The sequence below is a fragment of the Babylonia areolata genome, chromosome 9, assembly GCF_041734735.1.
Source record: "Babylonia areolata isolate BAREFJ2019XMU chromosome 9, ASM4173473v1, whole genome shotgun sequence".
Classification (NCBI taxonomy): Eukaryota; Metazoa; Mollusca; class Gastropoda; order Neogastropoda; family Buccinidae; genus Babylonia; species Babylonia areolata.
In genome coordinates, this window is record NC_134884.1 from 4143378 (window position 1) to 4165836 (window position 22459).

The 22459-nt window shown below is 41.9% G+C and overlaps 1 protein-coding gene across 1 annotated transcript in view; it reads left to right on the forward strand.

Moving 5' to 3' along the window:
• LOC143286017 (uncharacterized protein F13E9.13, mitochondrial-like) overlaps positions 1-19348 on the forward strand; it is a 23579-nt gene extending 4231 nt beyond the window's left edge. The window contains exons 4-7 of the mRNA XM_076593521.1: positions 4544-4730; positions 11584-11734; positions 14066-14193; positions 18761-19348. Of these exons, the coding sequence (XP_076449636.1) occupies positions 4544-4730; positions 11584-11734; positions 14066-14193; positions 18761-18978 (684 nt within the window). The 3' untranslated portion in view covers positions 18979-19348. The remainder of the gene's footprint in view (positions 1-4543; positions 4731-11583; positions 11735-14065; positions 14194-18760) is intronic.
• Positions 19349-22459: the final 3111 nt, after the last annotated feature.

The following is a 22459-nucleotide window of genomic DNA, read 5'->3' on the forward strand; positions in this document are numbered from 1 at the left end:
TTTTATGCCTAATTTGGTGTCAACTGACAAAGTATTTGCAGAGAAAATGTCAATGTTAAAGTTTACCATGGACACACACACACACACACACAGAGACAACCGAATACCGCTGTCGGGACTGAGACAGCGCAAAGCGCCAAATGTAGTGTGGTTGTTGCCAAGTTAGGCAGCGAGTGCAAGAGTCTAGATATGTAAATAGACTTGTATATAACCAATCAGCTGTAGTGTATTTTAACCAATTAGAATGTAAGGTGGATGAACGGTCATCCAATCAGCTGTAGTGTATTTTAACCAATCAGCTGTAGTATATTTTAACCAATCAGAGAGTTCTACGTGGGGGTAGTTAAGAGAGACACCTATGTGTGTGCTCCCTGCGGAAGGCAGGCGTTTTTTTTTTTTTTGCTCCATGTTTTTTGGATGTGACTTAGTGCATGGTGGTACTGTGTGCTAGGGACTTCAGTCCAGAGGTGATGGACTATTCCTTGTTTTCCTTGTGCCTGAAGCACTTGTTAGAAGTGTGCTGAAGGATTGTATTGTTTGTTTTGGGACTGGGGTACTAGCATTGCTGTGGGTGAGCTACATCTTGCGTTACTAAGCTTAGTACAACGTTGCTGTGCGGCGAAGAACGGTGTTATTCCTTTGTCACCAGTGACTGTGAAGTACGGGGTGTGAGCCAGTTCCCTTTTGTGTTCGTCGTCCTGGGAAAGCGTGGCCAGCGGGCGTTGGATACGTGAAATTCCCATTGTGCATCTTCGTTCCTGTACATAGCCCCATAACCTTTTCTTCTGGCTGGATCTGCCTAATCATATTTTGTTTTACCGTTTAGATCTATCCCACCCCTGTACATTCTCCCTGTGTGAGTGGTCCGACGTGTGGTAGGGGAAGCTGAGTGTAGATTCTCGGACAGAGGGAGAGCGGAACGTTGGTTATCCACGTGTGGGGGAGCTGCGGTTGCCGGAGGAGGCGGACTTCGGACTTCACCCCGAGGTCGACGAGGCAGGAGCCCGGAACGCTCGTGGTGAAGTGTCCTTCGACGAGAGGAGGGAAAAGGTGGTGGCCGTCAGCGCGACGCGTCGATTTGTTGCTGCTGAAGATGTGGAGGCATTGTTTGTGTAGTGCATGTGTCAAGTCATAACAGAGTCATGAGATTCCAGCGTGTGTGGTGTAGTGCACAATGAGGAGTTCGTGACGTCAGAGAGTTCTTCGTAAGTACTGTGTTAAATAACTAGGCCTGAACGTGCCTTGAGGTTGTCGGGAACTCCAGGGGATGATTCGTACCGATCATAAGAGACCCTAAGAATGTCTTTTGCTCTTGTTGTACTATAGCCTAACCTTTGCATGCTGGATTGTGAATGTTCTTTGATTGGTGACCTATGTATGTGGTGGTCGAGAGGTTATCGACCAGGCATTGAGATTGTTGCTCGCAGGATTGCGTGGAAAGATTGTGGGTTTAGTGTGGAGTGTGCTGAAGTTACCATTACGTCGGAAGCGAACGAGAAGGCTGAGTGTTGAGTGTGTGATTAAGTGGGCTGTGCACGTGTTGTATGAAGGGAAATAAAAAGGTTAAATTGCTATTGAGTGTTATATTGTGTCATTTTGTGTCTGTAGCTGGCGAATGTGGTGAAAGTTCTTCGTCACAAGTGTTTATTTTGTTGTTGTGATTGTTGGTGGGAGCCAGCCTTTAATTTTATTATTTACTGCCTGCCACTCCAGGTCGTCAAGACCTGACAACCGGGTTAAAACACACTCACTTTGTTTACACAAGTGAATCAAAAATCATGAGAATAGAAAAAAAAAAAAAAAAAGGAGAAGAAATTATCATTTGATGATTATGTATATGATGTGTAAAGAAATTTTCATTTGATGATTTTGTATATGATGTGTTAAATAACAATGTATATGATATGTCTTTGATAACAGTATTTGTTTAAAAACAATGCATATGATGCATTTAGTAACATTATATGTGTTTAATAATGCTACGTTCACACTAGGCTGTAACCACGATCTAACCAAATGGTTACATCGCTCTCAAACTCACTGGAACCACGAATTTTTGGTTGCAGTGGGTTCCCATCGGTTAGACGATTTTTCGGGAAGACCCGATTTTTGGTTAGATAGGTTAGGTGGCCCCCAAAAATATGACTCGGGAGATAAAAAATTTTCGAGGTTACATCGCCCGATCAAGTTATAAACGGTTACAAAGGCATTCACACTAGTCCCCGTCGGTTCCAGTGAGTTAGAGCAGAAAATAGAGGCGGAGCCGAGTTTGAAAAAAACTCCGACGTCAAAACAAAATAGCATGCCTTGCACGCACGCTGCGTGCGGTATGCAAATTGTCTGGCCCGACACATCTAACCGACTGCAAGTGATTGCAACCTTCTTTGCATGGTTGGGGTCAGTTATAGTGAGTTACATCGACGCGTGTTGTAACTTGATCAGTTACAGTGTGAATGTATTTAAGCTGGCTGACTGTCATTTTTTTCGTTCTTCTTGCTGCGTCTACACGAATCCACGATTCATGATGACAGGTCAAGATGGAATGAAGAGACCCCCCTGAAACAAGGGGGTTTTATACTTTCAAAGGGAGTTACAAGGGAGTTACAAGACCCAAGTTCCAACAGGTTGCAGCAGGTCACAGCAGGCTGGTGGAGATGCACAACCTCAAGACCCCCCACCTCATGGAAACCCACGGGAACCACAGAAAACAAAAGTATACCCCAATCTGTACATGATGCCTCAGCCACAGCACCCCTGTAACTTGGCTTGTAACTTGTTCAAGTTAGAACGAAGTTACAACGGTAGTTAGATGCCACCAGTCTAACTTCAGCGCAAAACAAAACCCAGCCAGCGAGCGAGAACTGCTGCTCTCAGTCAAAAAACGCGCGGGAAAAGGGGCGGAGCCTAATAGTTAGACAGTGGTTAGACGCTTTCCGTTCACACATGCTGTATGAAAAATCTAGAGTTTGTCTCATGGTAGTTACATCCCTCAATGTAACCATTTGGTTAGATCGTGGTTACAGCCTAATGTGAACGTACCCTAACAATGCATACAAACTGATTAATGATAATGATATATGTGTTTGAAAGTGTTATATGTGCTTGATAACAATGTGTAACTGGAATATGTGTTTAATTGCACTATTATGTGTGTTTAATAACAATGTACATGTTTAATAACAATGTGTAAGATATGTTTAATAAAAGATATATAAGTTTAATAAGATGTTTAACTAGAAGATGTGTCTAATAACGCTATCATTTGTATTTGTATTTTCGTTTGTATTTGTATTTCTTTTTATCACAACAGATTTCTCTGTTTTTCCTGCGTGCAGTTTTATTTGTTTTTCCTATCAAAGTGGATTTTTCTACAGAATTTTGCCAGGAACAACCCTTTTTGTTGCCGTGGGTTCTTTTACGTGCGCTAAGTGCATGCTGCACACGGGACCTCAGTTTATCATCTCATCCGAATGACTAGTGTCCAGACCACCACTCAAGGTCTAGTGGAGGGGGAGAAAATATCGGCAGCTGAGCCGTGATTCGAGCCAGCGCGCTCAAATTCTCTTGCTTCCTCGGCAGATAACAGCTGGAAGACCTAGACTTCGCAGATGACATAAGTCTTCTCTCCCACAGGCAGCAAGATGCGCAGGAGAAACTATGTCGTGTGGCAGAAGAAGCTGAGAAGACTGGACTCCAAATCAACATTGGGAAAACAGAGGTCATGAGGGTCAACAACAAGAAGCAAGATCCAGTGCAACTACACCAAGAGAACATCAAGGAGGTTGACAAGTTTGTCTACTTAGGCAGTGTTGTCAGCAAAGACGGGGGGACGGACGAAGACATCAAGAGCCGTATCAACAAAGCAAGACACGCCTTCAACACCCTTTGACCAATCTGGAGATCGACAGCCCTCTCAATCCGCAACAAGATCCGGATTTTTAACACCAACGTGAAGTCGGTTCTACTCTATGGCTCAGAGACGTGGAGAGTGACAAAGACCAGCACCCACAAGCTTCAGACATTCACCAACAGATGTCTAAGAAACATCCTGAACATCAGATGGCCAGAGGTTGTCTCCAATGAAGAACTTTGGAACATAACAAAACAGGCCCCACTGCAGACGGAAATCAAGAAACGGAAATGGGGATGGATAGGCCATACACTACGCAAGCCTGCAACAAACATCACAAGACAGGCTCTTGATTGGAACCCTCAGGGGAAAAGGAAAGTTGGCCGTCCAAAGCAGAACTGGCGGAGAAGCATTGAGGCAGAGACAAGGGCGGCCGGAATGATGTGGGCCGAACTGAAGAGGACCAGCCAGAGCCGGGTGCGTTGGAGGAGTGTTGTTGCGGCCCTATGTTCCCCACGGAATCAAGAGGAATAAGTCAAGTAAGTCAAGTCCTCGGCAGACGCGTTACCTCTATGCCATCACTCCACTCTCATGTGTGTTTGATAACAATGTATATGTTGAAAGATCAGTGTATATGAACCATGGCGTGTTCATACAACAGTGTAAACCGTCGGCACCCATCCTGTTTTTCAGGACGGTCTTATTGTGGAGAACATGCACGATGTTCCCTACCTGATGGCCGACAGCGTGGGCCCGGAGACCACCGCGGTCATGACGGCAGTCTGTCTGGAAGTGAAACGCCTCTTCAAACCCAACCCTGTGGGCATACAGATATTGGCAGGGGCAAACAGACATGCTATGGCTGTGGCTAAGGCGGCAGGTATGTTGCTGCATTTGGAAATGATGTAAAACTGGAATAATAATTGTTTCAAATGACCCCCGAAAATGGAATATTGCTGTCTACCTGGCGGGTTAAAAACGGTCAAATGCATAAAAGCCCACTTGTGTACATATGAGTGAATGTGGGAGTTGCAGCCCATGAGTGAAGAAGAAGTTTCAAATGAGAAAATAAACTGAGGTCCCATGTGCAGCATGCGCTTTGTGCACGTAAATGAACCCAACGGGGTGCCACTGGTAAAATTCTGTTGAAAATTTCATGTGGCTAGTTGAAGCAGTAATTGTTTCCCATGAGAAAGTAAACTGAAATCCCCGTGTGCAGCACGCGCTTTGTGCATGTAAATGAACCTTCCACGATGAAAGGGATGTCCCTGGTAAAATTCTGTTGAAAATTTCATTTGGATAGTATAAAAAATATACTTGAAGACATTAACCCCTAGGCTGCCTGCATGACGAGATAACTCGTCATGGCAAGCATGTATGCTTCGCTGCCTGCATGACAAGATAACTCGTCATCGAAATATTCGGACTTTTCCCTGGTTTGCATTCATTTCCTTGGCAAAAATAGTGGTAGCACCAGCCGCCGTGGCGAAGTGGTTAGCGTCGCGGACTGACGGCTGGGAGGACGCGGGTTCGAATCCCAGCGGAGGTGGGTTTTTCGGCCCGTGGCCGGCTCCTACCCAGAGTTGAGTGTGCTGTGGGCTTAAATGGGGAGACTGGGACCACACAGTCGAGTGTCATCCACTTCAAGGATGCGTCTTTGGGTGTGTTGCTCTAATTACCTGACCAACACTGCAAGTGTCTGTATCTCTCGGGCCTGGTTAACGCCGGGATATCATTATGACAGGAAGCGTAGAGTACAGCCTTGTCACGCAGTCCCAAACCAAAATGGACCTCCATAGCAACATCGTCATCATCATCGTCATCCTCCTTCTCCTTCATCGTCATCAATATAAACAAAATAGTCTCAAAGTCTGTGGCATTTCATGCCCTGCTCTCATGGTGACCTCAGTTTCGATGCCCCTCCACTTCCGTGCTTGGGGTGAGTCCTGTCAATGTCGTCAGTGTCGGCAGGATCATGGGGGGGCTGTTGTTTGAGGGACGTGGTGGCGGTCTCCACTCTGGGAGAGACGCTCACTCAGTCTGGCTCCGCGACTAAGCCATTATTGTCGTTAGTAGGGGGCTTAGTAGGTGGTGTCCTAAGTACGTTAAATCAGAACAGGCACCACTGAACACCACCGAAGTGACTCAGCAGCAGTGCAGGGTCTCCTCTGGTGTGTGGCCTCCGGGCGACCTAACATCGATGGTTCCCTGTGGACTGCCGACGCTGGAACTGCGACGGACGAACCCGGGTGTGGCCGTGTATGGGGGAATCTAAATGAGCGGCGTGGGAGTAATGCCACTGAAATGGTGCAGATGATGGGGCAGCAAAAAAAAAAAAAAAAAAAAAAAAAAAAAAATAGTGGTAGCTTTAGCCTGGGGCAGTGTTCCCAAAAACGTACATATGTGCGTAAATGACGCACAGATTTACAACTTTGACGCACAAAATTTTTACCCTGTGCGTCAATGTGACGCACACTTTTTCCTGAAACTAACAAGCATCTTACGGCTTCCAGGAAAACCGCGAAGCACGCATCGTGGGCCTAAGCTTAGGCTAGTGCATAGCAGACGAAACTGAGCTGGCCAAAAACGTGTTAGAGTAACTTCCCTTGCCGATGCAGGCAAACGCTGTTGTGTGTTCATTAGTAGTGAGTATGGTTATGTGCTCATTATAAGTAGTTGACTGTGTTTTCATTGTATTCAAGCATTTCGAATGTCCTTGTTTGGAGAAGGTGTGGGTTTCTTTTCATTTTCATTGTACAATTGTCTTCATTGATTTTTTGTATGTTTTCCTGTTGACCCTCAGAAATGTGACAATGACCCTCAAAAATTCCAGTCAAAGGGTCACAGTGACCCTCAAAAAATCAGGCCCATTGGGAACACTGCTGGGGAAGCTCTCTAGATTCTATTCATAGCTAGAAACCCCATCTACGTCATAAAGCAGTCCTTTATTTGAACGTTTTGGTTGGGTCACTGTCCAAGTGTTTGCCTGACTTCTCTCCTCGCTCGCTCAACAAAATGTCGGACTGAAGCTGTGCTCAAGACATGCGATCGTGACGAACTAAATCAACCATGATTTCTTTCTTTAGCTGATGCTCAGAAAGAATTGAAGCGTAAATTCGAAGGAGAAGATAGAGATGAACATTTATAGGACGATCTGATAGAAAATAAAGGGACTAATCAAGAGTGGCCAAGATGCGACTGTCAGTGAGTGATGCCGGCTGTACAGATGTTAGCAGACGACAGATGACCGAATTAGCAGCAGAGCGATATTCTTGGCACGCAGCCAACGCGGTCTGATGAGAACTGAATCAAGTGACCGTGTGAGAGGGGAGAGGAGGATGGGGTGGGGTGTGGGGGGGGGGGGTTGGAGACTGAGGGGGCGTGGCCTCACATCTATCTTATCACTTGGAGAAGTCACAATGTATTGTGTATCTATCTATGAAAAAATATATACATACTGTGGTTGTTCTAGTATGATTTTGTGTTTGCAGATATCCATTTGTCCAGGAAATATGATGTTTTTTGTGCAAATTACCTGACTAATGTTTGTAATGAACAAGTTGAAAATGTGACAAAAAACAAAACACTGATTTCAAAACAACAGCATGTCACTAAAAATGTATAAAATGGGAAAACAGCATGTGTTTTGTATTCTTTATAAAACCCTGGCAAATAGATTTCACTTAAATCTTATTTTCCTGGCAGCGAAAGGGTTAAAAAAAAAGAAAAAGGGAAAGACAAAAAAATAATGGTGCTGCGTTGTTGCGGCTCGCTTTCCATTGGGAGAGCAGCCAGAATTTCACACAGAGAAATCATGTATGACAATAAATCCAGTCCAGTCCAATCCAGTGCAGTGCAATGCAATACAATACAGTACAATACAATACAATACCATACAATACAATATCATACAACAGAACATAATGCAGTACAATGCAATACAATACAATGTAATGCAATACCATACAATACCATACAATACAATACAATAGAACACAATGCAATACAATACAATACAATACAATGCAATGCAATACAATGTATAATCCTTTTTTGTGTTCCAAAATTAACAACAAACAGAACCCAACGCAGCTTTCTTCCAAAATCAGTTCAGTTGTTAAAGAACAATAATTCATGGTTATGCAATCCCATAAGAAATGAGTGCCAGTGTGCATTTGTGCATGATATGACATCAAGTATTCTGTATTGTGCATTCTGATTCAACATTATTGGTAGCACTTCGGAAAAGCTGGCAGTCGTAGGGAATGTCTGGAGCTGACAATGAGCACAGCAGTCGAATGGTCGAAGCATTGACATCCAGTTTGAGTGACCTGGGTTTGATCCCAGTATCAGCTCCTGGTAGGTGAATGGTGGATTATTGTTTTTAATCTCCTAGGTTAACTTATGTGTATACCTGATAGTGCCTCCCCTTTATGTTTAAATGCAAAAAAAAAATCAAATATGCATGTGGAGTGATGGCCGAGAGGTAACGCATCCACCTAGGAAGCCAGAGAATCTGAGCGCACTGGTTTGAATCACGGGTCAGCTGTCAATATTTTCTCCCCCTCAACTAGACCTTGAGTGGTGGTCTGGGTGCTAGTCATTCAGATGAGACGATAAACTGATGTCCTGTGTACAGCATGCACTTAGCGCACATAAAAGAACCCAACAAAAGGGTTGTTCCTGGCAAAATTCTGAAGAAAGATCCATTTTGAAAGGAAAAACAAGTAAAACTGCACGCAGGAAAAAGAAAAAGGGTGGCGCTGTAGTATAGCGATGCGCTCTCCCTGGGGAGAGCTGCCCAGATTTCACACAGAGAAATCTGTTGATAAACAGAAATGCAAATACAAATAAAGATCCATGATAATGATGATATGGATACTTTATAGCGCTTATCCTTGGTTAGAGACCAAGCTTTAAGCGCTTTACAAACACAGATTTATTTGCAGAACAGGCTGCCTGCCTGAGAACTGCCTTTGGGCGCTCATCATTCGTTTCTTGTGTCATTTAGTCAGACTTCAGTCACGCACAGACAAACATTTGCACAGACATGTAACGTTTTATGTGTATGACCATTTGTTTTTTTACCCTGGCATGTTGGTAGCCGTACTCTGTTTTCGGGGTTGTGCATGCTGGGTATGTTTTTGTTTGCATAATCCACGGAATGCTGACATAGATTACAATCTTTAACATGTGCACACACGTAGGGGTTCAGGCACTAGCAGGTCTGCACGTTATTATGTTAATCCTTTGAGCCCTGAGTTCCTGAGCAATTTTAACCCTTCTGCCTGAGCTCCTGAGCCAAAATTTGCAAATAATTGGTATTGAATGTGTCATGGCAGATATAAAAAGAGTGCCCTGACCACCGATTTACAGGTGGTAGAGAAAAATGACATAATGCTTAGCCACCGGTTGAGCGGTGCGTAAACACTTGTGTCGTGTTTTGCTACTGGTTGACTTATATTGAAATCGATCTTTTTTATCCAAAGCACATGCACAAAACACAGTGAAAAGGCGCGGCCATGTTGGTACTACGTTCGCTGATGTCAGTATATTACGGTTTTTCTGATTGGCTCTTCAGTATAAGTCAACCAATAGCAAAACATGACACAAGCGTTTATGCACCGCTCAACCAGTGGCTAGGCATTATGTCATTTACCACCGGTAAAGCGGTGGTCAGGGCTCAAAGGGTTAACCTGGGAGATCAGAAAATGTTCCACCCTTAGGGCCAGACACTACAGTCAAATAACAACTTTTTTTTCTCTCCAACTATATCTCTTTTTTTTGTTGTTGTTGTCTACTAGGTGTATCATCACTTGTGGATCACAAAAAAAGTGGTTTTCTTAGATTTCTGTGAATACCCATTGCTGTGGAAACAAATCAAAATGGCCACCAAACAATGTATCAAAGAAATTGGATTTGTGGTCCATGTGGTGCATACAAATATTTTTTGTTATATGGACTTGATACACAATGACATTATCTTCATTTTCACGTGAGATTGTGTTGATTCTTCAATTATTGTATTTTTCAGGATTTTTTGAAATTTTGGGTATTGCGAAATCCTCAAAATTTACAATGGGTAAAAAGACTGGAACCACTATGAATTAAAACCCAGAGAATATTTTCATACATACTCATGACAAAATTTCAATAACATGTTATAAAACAATCATGCAAAGTCTCATGGCTGTAGGTTTACTCATCATTGAGCAAGTCCAAGGTATGTTGTCAAGGCCAGAAACTTGACGACTTGCGTCGAAATTGCGTCCGTGATTCAGCAAGCAGTCTTTATTGGCAATTTTTTTTCATTGTTAAAGACATCTTTACAGTGGAAAAGCTTATGCATATGATAGAAGAGGTGTTCAAGAATCAAAATCCATCCAAAACCCAAATCATGAAAAATCATCATTTTGGTCTGTTTTGCAGACGGGCGCAGTAGCCGAGTGGTTAAAGCGTTGGACTGTCAATCTGAGGGTCCCGGGTTCGAATCACGGTGACGGCGCCTGGTGGGTAAAGGGTGGAGATTTTTACGATCTCCCAGGTCAACATATGTGCAGACCTGCTAGTGCCTGAACCCCCTTCGCGTGTATATGCAAGCAGAAGATCAAATATGCATGTTAAAGATCCTGTAATCCATGTCAGCGTTCGGTGGGTTATGGAAACAAGAACATACCCAGCATGCACACCCCCGAAAACGGAGTATGGCTGCCTACATGGCGGGGTAAAAACGGTCATACACGTAAAAGCCCACTCGTGTGCATACGAGTGAACGCGGAAGAAGAAGAAGAAGTCTCTTTTGCACTGCCGTCGTGTCCCCCCCGACCCCCCTCCCCCATTAACCAACCAGCTGCACTGAACCTGGGGATTGAACTCAGGGAACTTGGATGAGAATGCAGCTCTCTGACTCTTCAACCACTTCACCCGTCAAAGCTTGCACCCTTGTTAACGTTAGGTGGCTGACGGAAACATGAACATACCCAGCATGCACAGCAAGATAAGGAGAATAGCTGCCTGTAAATATGGATAAAAATGGTTTCCCTACATCCCCCTCTTCCCACACACATTCCTCCCTCGCCGATATTGTTATTTTCTTTCTTTTTTTTTCCCCCCTTCTTCCTTTTCTTTTTTTGGGGACCTCAGTTGCATGCAGATCATGGAGCACCAGAATGTATTTTTTGGGGGGTAGGGGTGTGTGTATGTGTGTGTGTGGTTTTTTTTTTTTTTTTTTTTTTTTTTTTTTTTTTTTTTTAGTGCTTTCACACGCCTTCTTCATTGGCCAAAAAAAAAACAAAAACCATTTTTCCTTCTGTTTTCTTTCGTTTCTTTTTCTTTTCTTTTTCTATATAACATGTTAGTTTTTGATTAATACATTGTTTCTAAAAATACATTGTTTCTAAATGTATTCAAAGTAGTATTCTTCCAAATACACTAAGTTCTTTGTCAGAGTATTTGGTTTTCATGGACAGTTTCAGTGAATATTTTAACGTTGTACATGTGTTTGGAGTTGTCTGAGATTTTAGGTTGCTCTGATGTGAGTGTGTGGATTCTGTGTGTGGGATAATCATCGAACTCATCTTAGACAGTATAATACATATACGTCAAAAGAGATACAATTAGATCAACATTAATTATTGGGGTGGGGGGGGGGAGGTTCTTCCCCCCCCACCACACTCCGCCATCAAAACGACTCACGGTGATATCGTTCGTTTGTCATTTTGCTGTTTTTGCAGGTCTTGAGTTCATCCGCGCTGAAGGCTTCGTGTTCTCACATGTGGCGGATGAGGGCCTGATGAGCGCCTGCGCTGGTGACCTCATGCGCTACCGACACAGCATAGGGGCAGACAATGTCCTGGTGTTTGCTGACGTCAAGAAGAAGCACAGGTGGATAATGATAACGATAATAATGATCATAATCATAATGATAATAATAGATAGATAGTACTTATATGGCGCAAACTCCTCATGGTAATGGGCTGTAAGTGCTGCGCATGAACAACGCGTGTACAATAGTGCATGATAATACACCTCTGCACATGAAAAAACAGCAACACAGATATGTGTGTTTATACACCAAGACAATACCACAAATTGCAAGTTTGAACACGCACACACACACACACACACACACGACAAAAATACCTTACACGCACACACATGCCTGCGTACACACACACATCCGCGCACACGCAGTCATCCACCCACAAACACACACACACACACACTACATGATGACTTAAGTAGTTTCATAAAGTTTATCATCATTCTTCTCTTTCCCCCTCTTCTTGTTCTTGTTGTTCTTCTTTTCCTTCTTCTTCTTCTCCTTTCTTTTTCTGATTGTAAAAAGGTTAAAGGTCCCTCAACCTTTTACAGCAATCAGGGTGGTGAATTCATGTAATAATGGACATTTGTTGAGCGCTTTCCTCCCTTAAAGAGAGCTCAAAGCGTGTGACAATAAACATCAAACACACACACGCTCGCGCGCGTGCGCAATAACTCACAAAAGAAAGAAGAAAAATAATGATTTAGCGCACAATAATCTAAAACAGATTCAGAGACTACGCGTATTACATAATCACACACACACACACACAGACACACACACACAACGAGAGTTTGCTTGGCTTATAACTGAAAAGGTACAGAAGATCTATGGATAGGTGTTTTCAAAAAGATGTGTTTTCAGACCAGTTTTGAAAGATTGAAATGAAGGAGAGTGGCAAAGATCGTGAGGTAAACTGTTCCAGACATATGGAGCTGAATAAGAAAAGGAAGAATCACCGAAGGATGGGGTTTTAACACGGGAAGCAAGCAGCCGCCGTGAATCGGAAGATGATCTGAGTTGTTGACGGGGTGTGTAGGTTTGAATCAATTCTCTCAGATACTGAGGAGCAGCACTCAAAATGGGGTCGAAGGTGAGAATTGCTGCATGTCCATTGTCTGGGACATTGTGTCTGAGACTCGATGATGGAAGACAAAGCCCAGTGCTTTCCTTCCGTTATTTTAATCTTCCTCAACAGAAGTCTTGTACCGGTTCACACCTGGTTGGAGTGAGTCTAGTGCCTTTGCCAAGTACACAACACAACGTCATGGTGGCAGGGGATGTTGAACTCTGATCACTGGTTAGCACTGGACCAGACGTCCAAGGCTTTATTGATTCTGCCAAGGTGTCTTCTTCATTGTCATCGTCATTGTCTTCTTCTTCTGCTTCTTCTGCTTCTTTTTCTGCTTCTTCTTCTTTTGCTTCTTCTTCTTCTTCTTCTGCTTCTTCTTCTTCTTCTTCTGCTTCTGCTTCTGCTTCTTCATCTGCTTCTTCTTCTGCTTCTTCTTCTTCTTCATCTGCTTCTTCTTCTTCTTCTTCATCTGCTTCTTCTTCTTCTGCTTCTTCTTCTTCTTCTTCATCTGCTTCTTCTTCTTCTGCTGCTTCTTCTGCTTCTTTTTCTGCTTCTTCTGATTCTTTTTCTGCTTCTTCTGCTTCTTCTTCTGCTTCTTCATCTGCTTCTTCTTCTTCATCTGCTTCTTCTTCTTCTTCTTCATCTGCTTCTTCATCTGCTTCTTCTTCTTCATCTGCTTCTTCTTCTTCTTTTCTTCTTCTTCTGCTTCTTCTTCTTCTTCTCCTTCTTCTGCTTCTTCTTCTTCTTCTGCTTCCTCTTCTTCTGCTTCTTCATCTTCTTCTGCTTCTTCTTCCTCTTCTTCTGCTTCTTCTTCTTCTTCTTCTGCTTCTTCCGCTTCTTCTTCTGCTTCTTCTGCTTCATCTTCTGCTTCATCTGCTCCTTCATCTGCGTCGTCTTCTTCTTCTTCATCTGCTTCTTCTCTTCTTCTTCTTCTGCTTCTTCTGCTTCTTCTTTATCTGCTTTTTCTTCTGCTTCTTCTTCTGCTTCTTCTTCTTCTTCTTCTTCATCTGCTTCTTATTCTGCTTCTTCTTCTTCTTCTTCTTCATCTGCTTCTTCTTCTTCTTCTTCTTCTGCTTCTTATTCTGCTTCTTCTTCTTCTTCTTCTTCATCTGCTTCTCTTCTTCTTCTTCTTCTTTTTCTTCTCCTCATTTTCCCTTCTCCTCCTCCTCCTCATTGTGATTATGATTATGATGATGATGATCATCATCATCATCACCATCATCAACATCAATATTATCATCATTATCATCATCATCATTATTCACAAAAGAAAAAAAAAAGATTATCATTTCATAATTATATACTAATTCCTACTTTTTAGTGCCCATGCCATCACGGCGGATGTGGACATCGTGGAAACGGCCAAGGCGGCCCAGTTCTTCCTGGCTGACGGTGTCATTGTCACGGGGGCTGCCACAGGACAGGCTGCCAGCACGCAGGAAATGAAAGGTCAGGTCTACACTCAGTCTGGTTCAGCGACTAAGCCATTATTGTCGTTAGTAGGGGGCGTCGTAGGTGGTGTCCTAAGTACGTTGAATCAGAACAGGCACCACTGAACACCACCGAAGTGACTTAGCAGCAGTGCAGGGTCTTATCTAGTGTGTGGCCTCCTGGCGACCTAACATCGATGGTTCCCTGCGGACTGCCGACGGTGGAACTGTGATGGACAAACCTGGGTGAAGTCGTGTATGGGGGAATCTTAATGAGCAGCGTGTGAGTAATGCCACTGAAATGGTGCAGATGATGGGGCATAAAAAACAACAAAAAACAGGAGTTAAAGGTGTAATACTAATGCATTTTAACTAACTTATTACTGTCAGTTAGCTCCACTGACTTTCCCCACTGATGACCCATTTGTATGGGTAAGAAATAAAATCGTCCAAAAAACAAATGATAGAATTTATGAATTGAAGACTTCCAAACTGATCAGTAACATAACGGTTAGTTGGGGACAAAATATAAAACTTCCTCTTCCTCTCTTATGCTATCATACAGTGAGACGATGAAAGTATCCATATTTTTTGGTTCGAAATTTGCACACACTGATGACTAAAAACGAATCCAGGAAAACAAGCAGAGTGTGAAACAGATTGTAAGATTATGTATTAATCTCCACGGCGGCTAAAAAAAAAAAACCCGAAAAAAAAAAGGGAAACAATGTATGTCTGCAATGACTGTCATTTATATGCAGTTGGAAAATGTGTATTTCAACATAATTGCAATTGTGTAGCGTCCACCAGCCGTCAAACGAAACAAATGTATTTAATCACATCCCTGAGCATGATATAAGCTGTTAGCTTGTTGTTGCTCCGCTGTCTATCTGTACATGTGTGACATATTTACTGAATAAAATTTTTGTTTAAAAAAAAAAACAGATTGTAAACAATCGTCCACAATGAGTTCAAAATAAAACAGCAGGAACGTGGCGAAACACTTCATCTATAAATGCAGAATAAATAAAATCAAACCATGTATAAAGTACTTCCTTACAGACCTAAGAAACATATACAAAACCGAAAAATATATACACCTGATGGAAATGATGACCATAGCATTTTCTAGAAAATAGTACCTCATACATAAAAATGATGGAAGGCAACGAGGAGGAGGAGGAATGACAACCACGAATGTAACATTTGTTCTTTTAAAAAAAATATTTTCCTTTCATTTATTTACTTTTTTTTATGCAGTGCATATGACTTTATTTGTGTTTTTTTTTCTGTATAAAAACAATGTTGTGTTGTTGTTTTCCTGCTTTATAGTTTAAATAATGTATAATAACAAATAATATTATTGAGAATTACAAATACAATTTTTGTATGTCTGCCTGTATGTATGTATGCATTCATTAAATGTTAAACTTGAATAAAAATGTTTATTCATCTGAAAACAACAACAACAAAAAAACAACAACAACAAAACAGCAGGAACTGAAAAGTGAGGTCTATACAGATACCACTGAATAGAAAGAAGAGTTAACAGTAGGTATAATACTGACACAGTCAGGTCAGGGGCATAGCCCTTGCTACTGGTACCATGTAACCCAGTACTACCTGCCACATGTGAAGTCTCCCAACGACGGACCAGGCGGAGGAGGAAACCTTTCCCAATGGCTGTGAAGGCAGAAGAGGATGACCAAAGGGCAGAGGGAGCTCTTATTCTTGGCTGGAAGTCCTCCTAGGAGACGGAACTCTGAAGAAAAAACCTGCACCTGCCGAGGCTGTCCTACACACGGCAGCATCTGCACCTGTGGGAGTGTGAGCGTTGGTAGGCGAGAGAGTGGGGAAGGGACTGCACAACTTCTCTTCACTAAAAAAATAGTCACCTGTGCTGGTCAGGCAACCAGGCAAATTGTCGGAACGACACCAACAGATAAGCCTGCCTGCCTACTCATCCGTCGGTCCGACGGGAGACTCCATCACCATCATCATATTAACACATTCAGAAAATAAAACAGCAGGAACTGAAAAGTCAGGTCTATACAGATACCACTGAATAGAAACCAGAGTTAAAAGTAGGTTTAATACTGACACATGTTGAAAATAATAATAATAATAATTTAATAATAATATTTCATTTTGATATAGCGCTATAATACAAGCATAAGCAAGCTCTAAGCTTTTCACAATCCAATACCTAAAGTGAAACAAGAAAGCATATAAAAAGTAGAAGAAACATAAAACAGAATCATTAATATTATAAAAACACAATGCACAAAACTCACAAAGTAACATACTATCAATACTACTACTTCAGGTCAGGGAATGACTGAACATAAAAGAAGACTTTACAAAAGAATTATCATAAGGCACCATCACATCTTAAAGATAAATAAAACACCAGGAACTGGAAAATTAGTCTCAGGGAACAGATGAACAGAAACAAGAGTTAGAAAAAAAATGTATATTCACATGTTTTTTAATAGGAATAAATGAACAGGAACTGAACGTCGAGTTCTAGGAATGGTTGAAAATGATCGGGATTTCAAAAAAGATGACACTCATGCGGAAAGGTGAGTTTTGAGAATGATTGGACATGAGAATTAAAAGGACGCACTGATGTGTGAAGGTGAGTGCTACGAATAGTTGGACATAAACGGAAAGTTGAAAAGAAGGCACTGTCTACATTTTTGAAAGAAATGAAATAATAATATACAGAAGAAGTGCATACAATATTTGATTATTCATCTTTTTTTTTTGGTCCTAATCCCGCCCGCCCGTCCTTCCTCGCCCGTGGGTTTCAACTCCCACATTCACTCATACGCACACGAGTGAACTTTTATATGTATGACTGTTTTTTACCCCCACCCAGTACGGGGGTGAAGTCAAGGTGACTTCCCCCGTGCCGCCTCTCACACACACCCTTCCAGTATTATGTTGTTTTTTTCTTTCTCCAATCACTGACACTCACCCTCTCCATTTTAGATTTTGTACTTTATCTTTTCCACATTCTGTTCTCTCTCTCTCTCTCTCTTCCTTTCTTAGTCCCCTCCCCCTTCCCCCCCTCCCCTCCAACCTCAACCGCCCCCATTTTCATTCGAATATACAGAAATGTCGGTTTCTAATTAATGATAACAATCATCATTATGATAGAAATGATAATAATCCAAATAATGATAATAATGTCATTTATTTTCAGTCTAATATCATCATCTTAGATGAAGAGACTATAAATGAATAAACGAAGGAACCCTGAAATAATCAACAGGAACTGAACGAGGAGTTCCAGTAATGGCTGAACACATAGTTTCAGTTTCAGTAGCTCAAGGAGGCGTCACTGCGTTGGACAAATCCATATACGCTACACCACATCTTCCAAGCAGATGCCTGACCAGCGGCGTAACCCAACGCGCTTAGTCAGGCCTTGAGAAAAAAGAAAAAAAAAGGTGAATAAATAATAGAAAAAGAAAGGTAAATAACTAATAGATAAGCTTACATAAATAAATAAATAAATAATAATTATAATTAAAAAAAAAAAAAAAAAAGGTAGTAGTAATGAGAAAAAAAAGACAACAATGATGATAAACAAGCAAATAAATGCAAACCATGAAGACACACATTCACACATACACCCACACATGCATAACAGATATGCACCAAACATGCAGTTTCACAGATATGAAAGCACAGTCAAATACATATAAACGTACATGAGCTCCAACACACACACACACACACACACACACACACCACACATTACCCTGCATTACTCTATGGTGCTGTGCTGAACACAAAAGAAGAGTGAAACGAAATGAAACGAAAGTTTATTCAACAAGGCCATGGCCCCATTTGAAGGGGTGATTACATATTTTGTAAGAATAGATTTGCATAAGAATATAATCTTACAACGTGTATGCTCAAAGCTCTGTTCTCTTTAACCAATCATGAAACTCCGTCGTTTTAATGACTTATAGATAAATATGGCAAGATTCGAAAAAACGTTATCATTTGTAGAAGACAGAAGTAATACTAACAAAGAAGAGTGAGAAAGAGAGAAGTGATGCATAAAGGCAACTTGCCATTTTATTTAGCATTCATCCCGAAGATATCATGCTAAGAGAGGTGCAAATGGGCCTGGATATATCATGGTCAGTGGTTTTAGCAGTGTGCACACCTCAAGTCAAGGTGACTTCAGTCATGAAGCAGTTGACTTTATCATCAAAGTGTGTGTGTGTGTGTGTGCGTGTGTGCCCGCACATGCACATTTGTGTAGTCTGTGTGTGTGTGTGCGTGTGTGTGTACATGTGCGTTTGAGCATTTGTGCACAAGCGCATTCATTTTCCCAACTCCCACAATTTTTAAAAAAATGCATTTTCCTTGATTTTTTTATTTATTTATTTTTTTTATCTTTAAATAATCTTCTTCTTCCTCGCCCGTGGGTTTCAACTCCCACATTCACTCGTACGCACATGAGTGAACTTTTATGTGTATGACTGTTTTTTACCCCCACCATGTAGGCAGCCGTACTCCGTTTTCGGGGGTGAAACAATCTGTTCATAAACGACCCTATCTTTCAGCTGTGCTGCAGAACGTACAAATGCCGGTACTGGTGGGCTCGGGGGTGACGCCAGAGAACTACGACCAGTACCGCTACGCCCACGCTGTCATCGTAGGCTCTTCGCTGAAAGAGGGAGGTCACTGGGCCAACAGACTGGACGCCGGCCGCCTCCAACACTTTATGGGCAGGGTGAGGGAGATCCGGAAGAAGCATGTCGACGCTACGATGATCATCTGAAAAGTTCACTTCAGTTCATTTACTCAAGGGGGGGGGGGAGGCGTTACTGCATCTGAATGAATCCATGTACGCTACACACCACATCTGCTAAGCAGATGCCTGACCAGCAGTATATAACCAAACCAAACGCACTTTGTCAGGCCTTGAGGGAAAAAAAAAGAAAAAGAAAAACGGGCAAAAACAAATAAATGGCTGCATCAATTAATGAATGAATGATTAAACAAATAAAAGAAAAAAAGAAAAAAAACAACAAACAAACCCGTAAGCAGATAGAAAATGAAAAAAACAAATGAAATAAAGGATAAATAGATCAATACAATATTAAGAATAAATGAATTAAAAAAAAAAAGAAAAAAAAAAAGACGATAATGATAGTAAATAAATAAACAAATAAGCAAGGAAATGTAAATAAACACACACACACACACACACACAAGTTGTTGCTATTTTTCTTTCAGCTGTGGATCAAGCATGGCTATGTCAAAAATGACATCATTTCTCTCAAATGTTCACAGATCTTGTGGTTCTGTATCTGCGTCATTCTTTCAGGGGGTCTGGCCGGAAGAGTTGAGTTTGATGACCTCTTGGCTGATGACGATGTCACAGTTTCAGTTTCAGTTTCAATTACTCAAGGAGGCGTCACTGCGTTTGGTCAAATCCATATGTGCTACACCATATCTGCTAAGCAGGTATGCCTGACCAGCAGTGTAACCCAACCCAGTGTGCTTAGTCAGGCCTTGAGGAGGGGAGGGGGGTGTCAGGGGGTAAGGGGGGGTGGGAGGGGGGGAAAGAAAAAAAGAGCATAAACAAATAAATTGATACATCATTAGATTAATGAACAAAAAAAGGGGCATAAACAAATAAATGGATACATCATTAGATTAATGACTGAACAATCAAACAAATAGAAGGGGGAAAAAAAGAAGTAAACAGATAGATAATGAAGTATAAAAAAAAGAAAAAAGAAAGAAAGAATTAAAAAAAAAAATGAATAAGTAAATGAATGAATAAATAAATGAAAAAAAAAAAAAAGACAACAATGATAATAAATAAGTAAAAATTAAGCAAATAAATATGAATAAACATACAGACACACTCACAAAAACAACAACAACACACACACACACACACACACACACACACAGAGAAAAACAAAAATGTTCTTGCAGTTTTTCTTTTAGTTGGGGACCAACCATGCTTATGATGTTAATGACATGTTTTCAGAAATATTCATATTCCTTTGTGGTTATGTATTTGCATCATTCTTTTATGGGTCTCCGGCCCAGTTGCATTGCTCGGACGGAAGAGCCTAGTATGGTCGTAACCCCCTACTAACTTTGTGTAGTATGGAACTGACCAGTCGCGTAGTTCGGTCAGCGTAGGCATTTAGTCACGTGTGACTGTCAAAAAGTTTGAACCAAGCAATGATGGGTGCAATAGCCGAGTGGTTAAAGCGTTGGACTGTCAATCTGAGGGTCCCGGGTTCGAATCACGGTGACGGTGCCTGGTGGGTAAAGGGTGGAGATTTTGACGATCTCTCAGGTCAACATATGTGCAGACCTGCTAGTGCCTGAACCCCCTTCATATGTATATGCAAGCAGAAGATCAAATACGCACGTTAAAGATCCTGTAATCCATGTCAGCGTTCGGTGGGTTATGGAAACGAGAACATACCCAGCATTCACACCCCCGAAAACGGAGTATGGCTGCGTACATGGCGGGGTAAAAACGGTCATACATGTAAAAGCCCACTCGTGTGCATATGAGTGAACGCAGAAGAAGAAGAAGAAGAAGAACCAAACAATGCAAGTAGCACCCGGCCTGTCGAGTTGAATTTAACAACCCATTGGCTGATGACCTGTTGGCCGAAGGGGTAATACGTCTGCCTGGGAAGCGAGAGAATCTCAGCACACTGGTTGGAATCATGCAGTCGCCAGTATTTTCTCCCTCTCTGCTAGACCTTGAGCGGTGGTCTGGATGCTAGCCTGACACTGCTTTTTGTCGGACGTTTGATTGTAGGTCTAGTCAGATGGTGTTCTGGGTTTGTCCCCGTTTTGTTCACAGAGTCTTTCATTCACTTGTTGATATTGTGTGGCATGGTAGTTATTATTATAGGTGCATGTTTCACGGCAGCAAGAGTACATGTGTACTCTGCAGCTTGAATACACATGTCAGAGCATAAGTACACGCAGCACAGCAGTGGAAGGAAGTACATGTCACAGCTGAATACGTAAATGTTTCACTGCAGCATGAGTGCACACGTTACACTGCAGTTTGAGTTCATGTCAACATCAGAATATGTGTGTGTGACACAGCAGAATGTGTACATGTGACACAACAGAATGTGTACGTGTGTCACAGCAAAATGTGTACATATGTCACAGCAGAATGTGTACATGTGACACAGCAGAATGTGTACGTGTGACACAGCAGAATGTGTACATGTGACACAGCAGTATGTGTACGTGTGTCACAGCAAAATGTGTGCATGTGACACAGAAGAATGTGTACGTGTGTGTCACAGCAAAATGTGTGCATGTGTCACAGCAGAATGTGTACATGTGTCACAACAAAATGTGTGCATGTGTCACAGCAGAATGTGTGCATGTGTCACAGCAAAATGTGTACATGTATCACAGCAGAATGTGTACATGAGTCACAGCAGAATGTGTACGTGTGACACAGCAGAATGTGTACATGAGTCACAGCAGAATGTGTACGTGTGTCACAGCAAAATGTGTGCATGTGACACAGCAGAATGTGTACGTGTGTCACAGGAGCACATGTACACGTGTCACAGCAGAATGACTCTGTATCACACAAGCATTTGTACACCATGTCACAGCAGCAATTGTACATGTGTCACAGTAAAATGTGTATCACGGCAGCATAAAGATGTGTATCATACAGATGAGATAACATGTGTCACAGTAAAATGTGTATCACGGCAGCGTAAAGACATGTCATACAGATGAGATATCATGTGTCACAGTAAAATGTGTATCACAGTAGCATGAGGACACATGTGTCATACAGATGAGATATCATGTGTCACAGTAAAATGTGTATCATGGCATCGTAAAGACATGTGTCATACAGATGTATCACAGTAGCATGAGGACATGTGTTGTGCAGATGAAATAACACGTGCCACTGCAGCATAAAATGATAGCTATTCTTCCGTGAAATGAATGACTACAATGTCGTTTCCTGGCTAGATTTCTTCATGTGCATTGCGAAATGTGTGTCTGTGTGTGTGTGTGTGTGTGTGTGTGTGTGCGTGTTTACTGACATGTCTGTGTTTGTTGATGCAGATAGTTTTCTCAAGTTTCAGACAAGACATGGTGATGAAGTCAACATTTTATCTTTGGCCCATTCAGTGTGAAGGCTCAGCAGTGCCACTCGAGACTACAGATGGCAGCATTCTGCTGTAGGTTCTAGAAACAGTTCAGTGACTCAGACTGTCTTTGTGATTTTATCT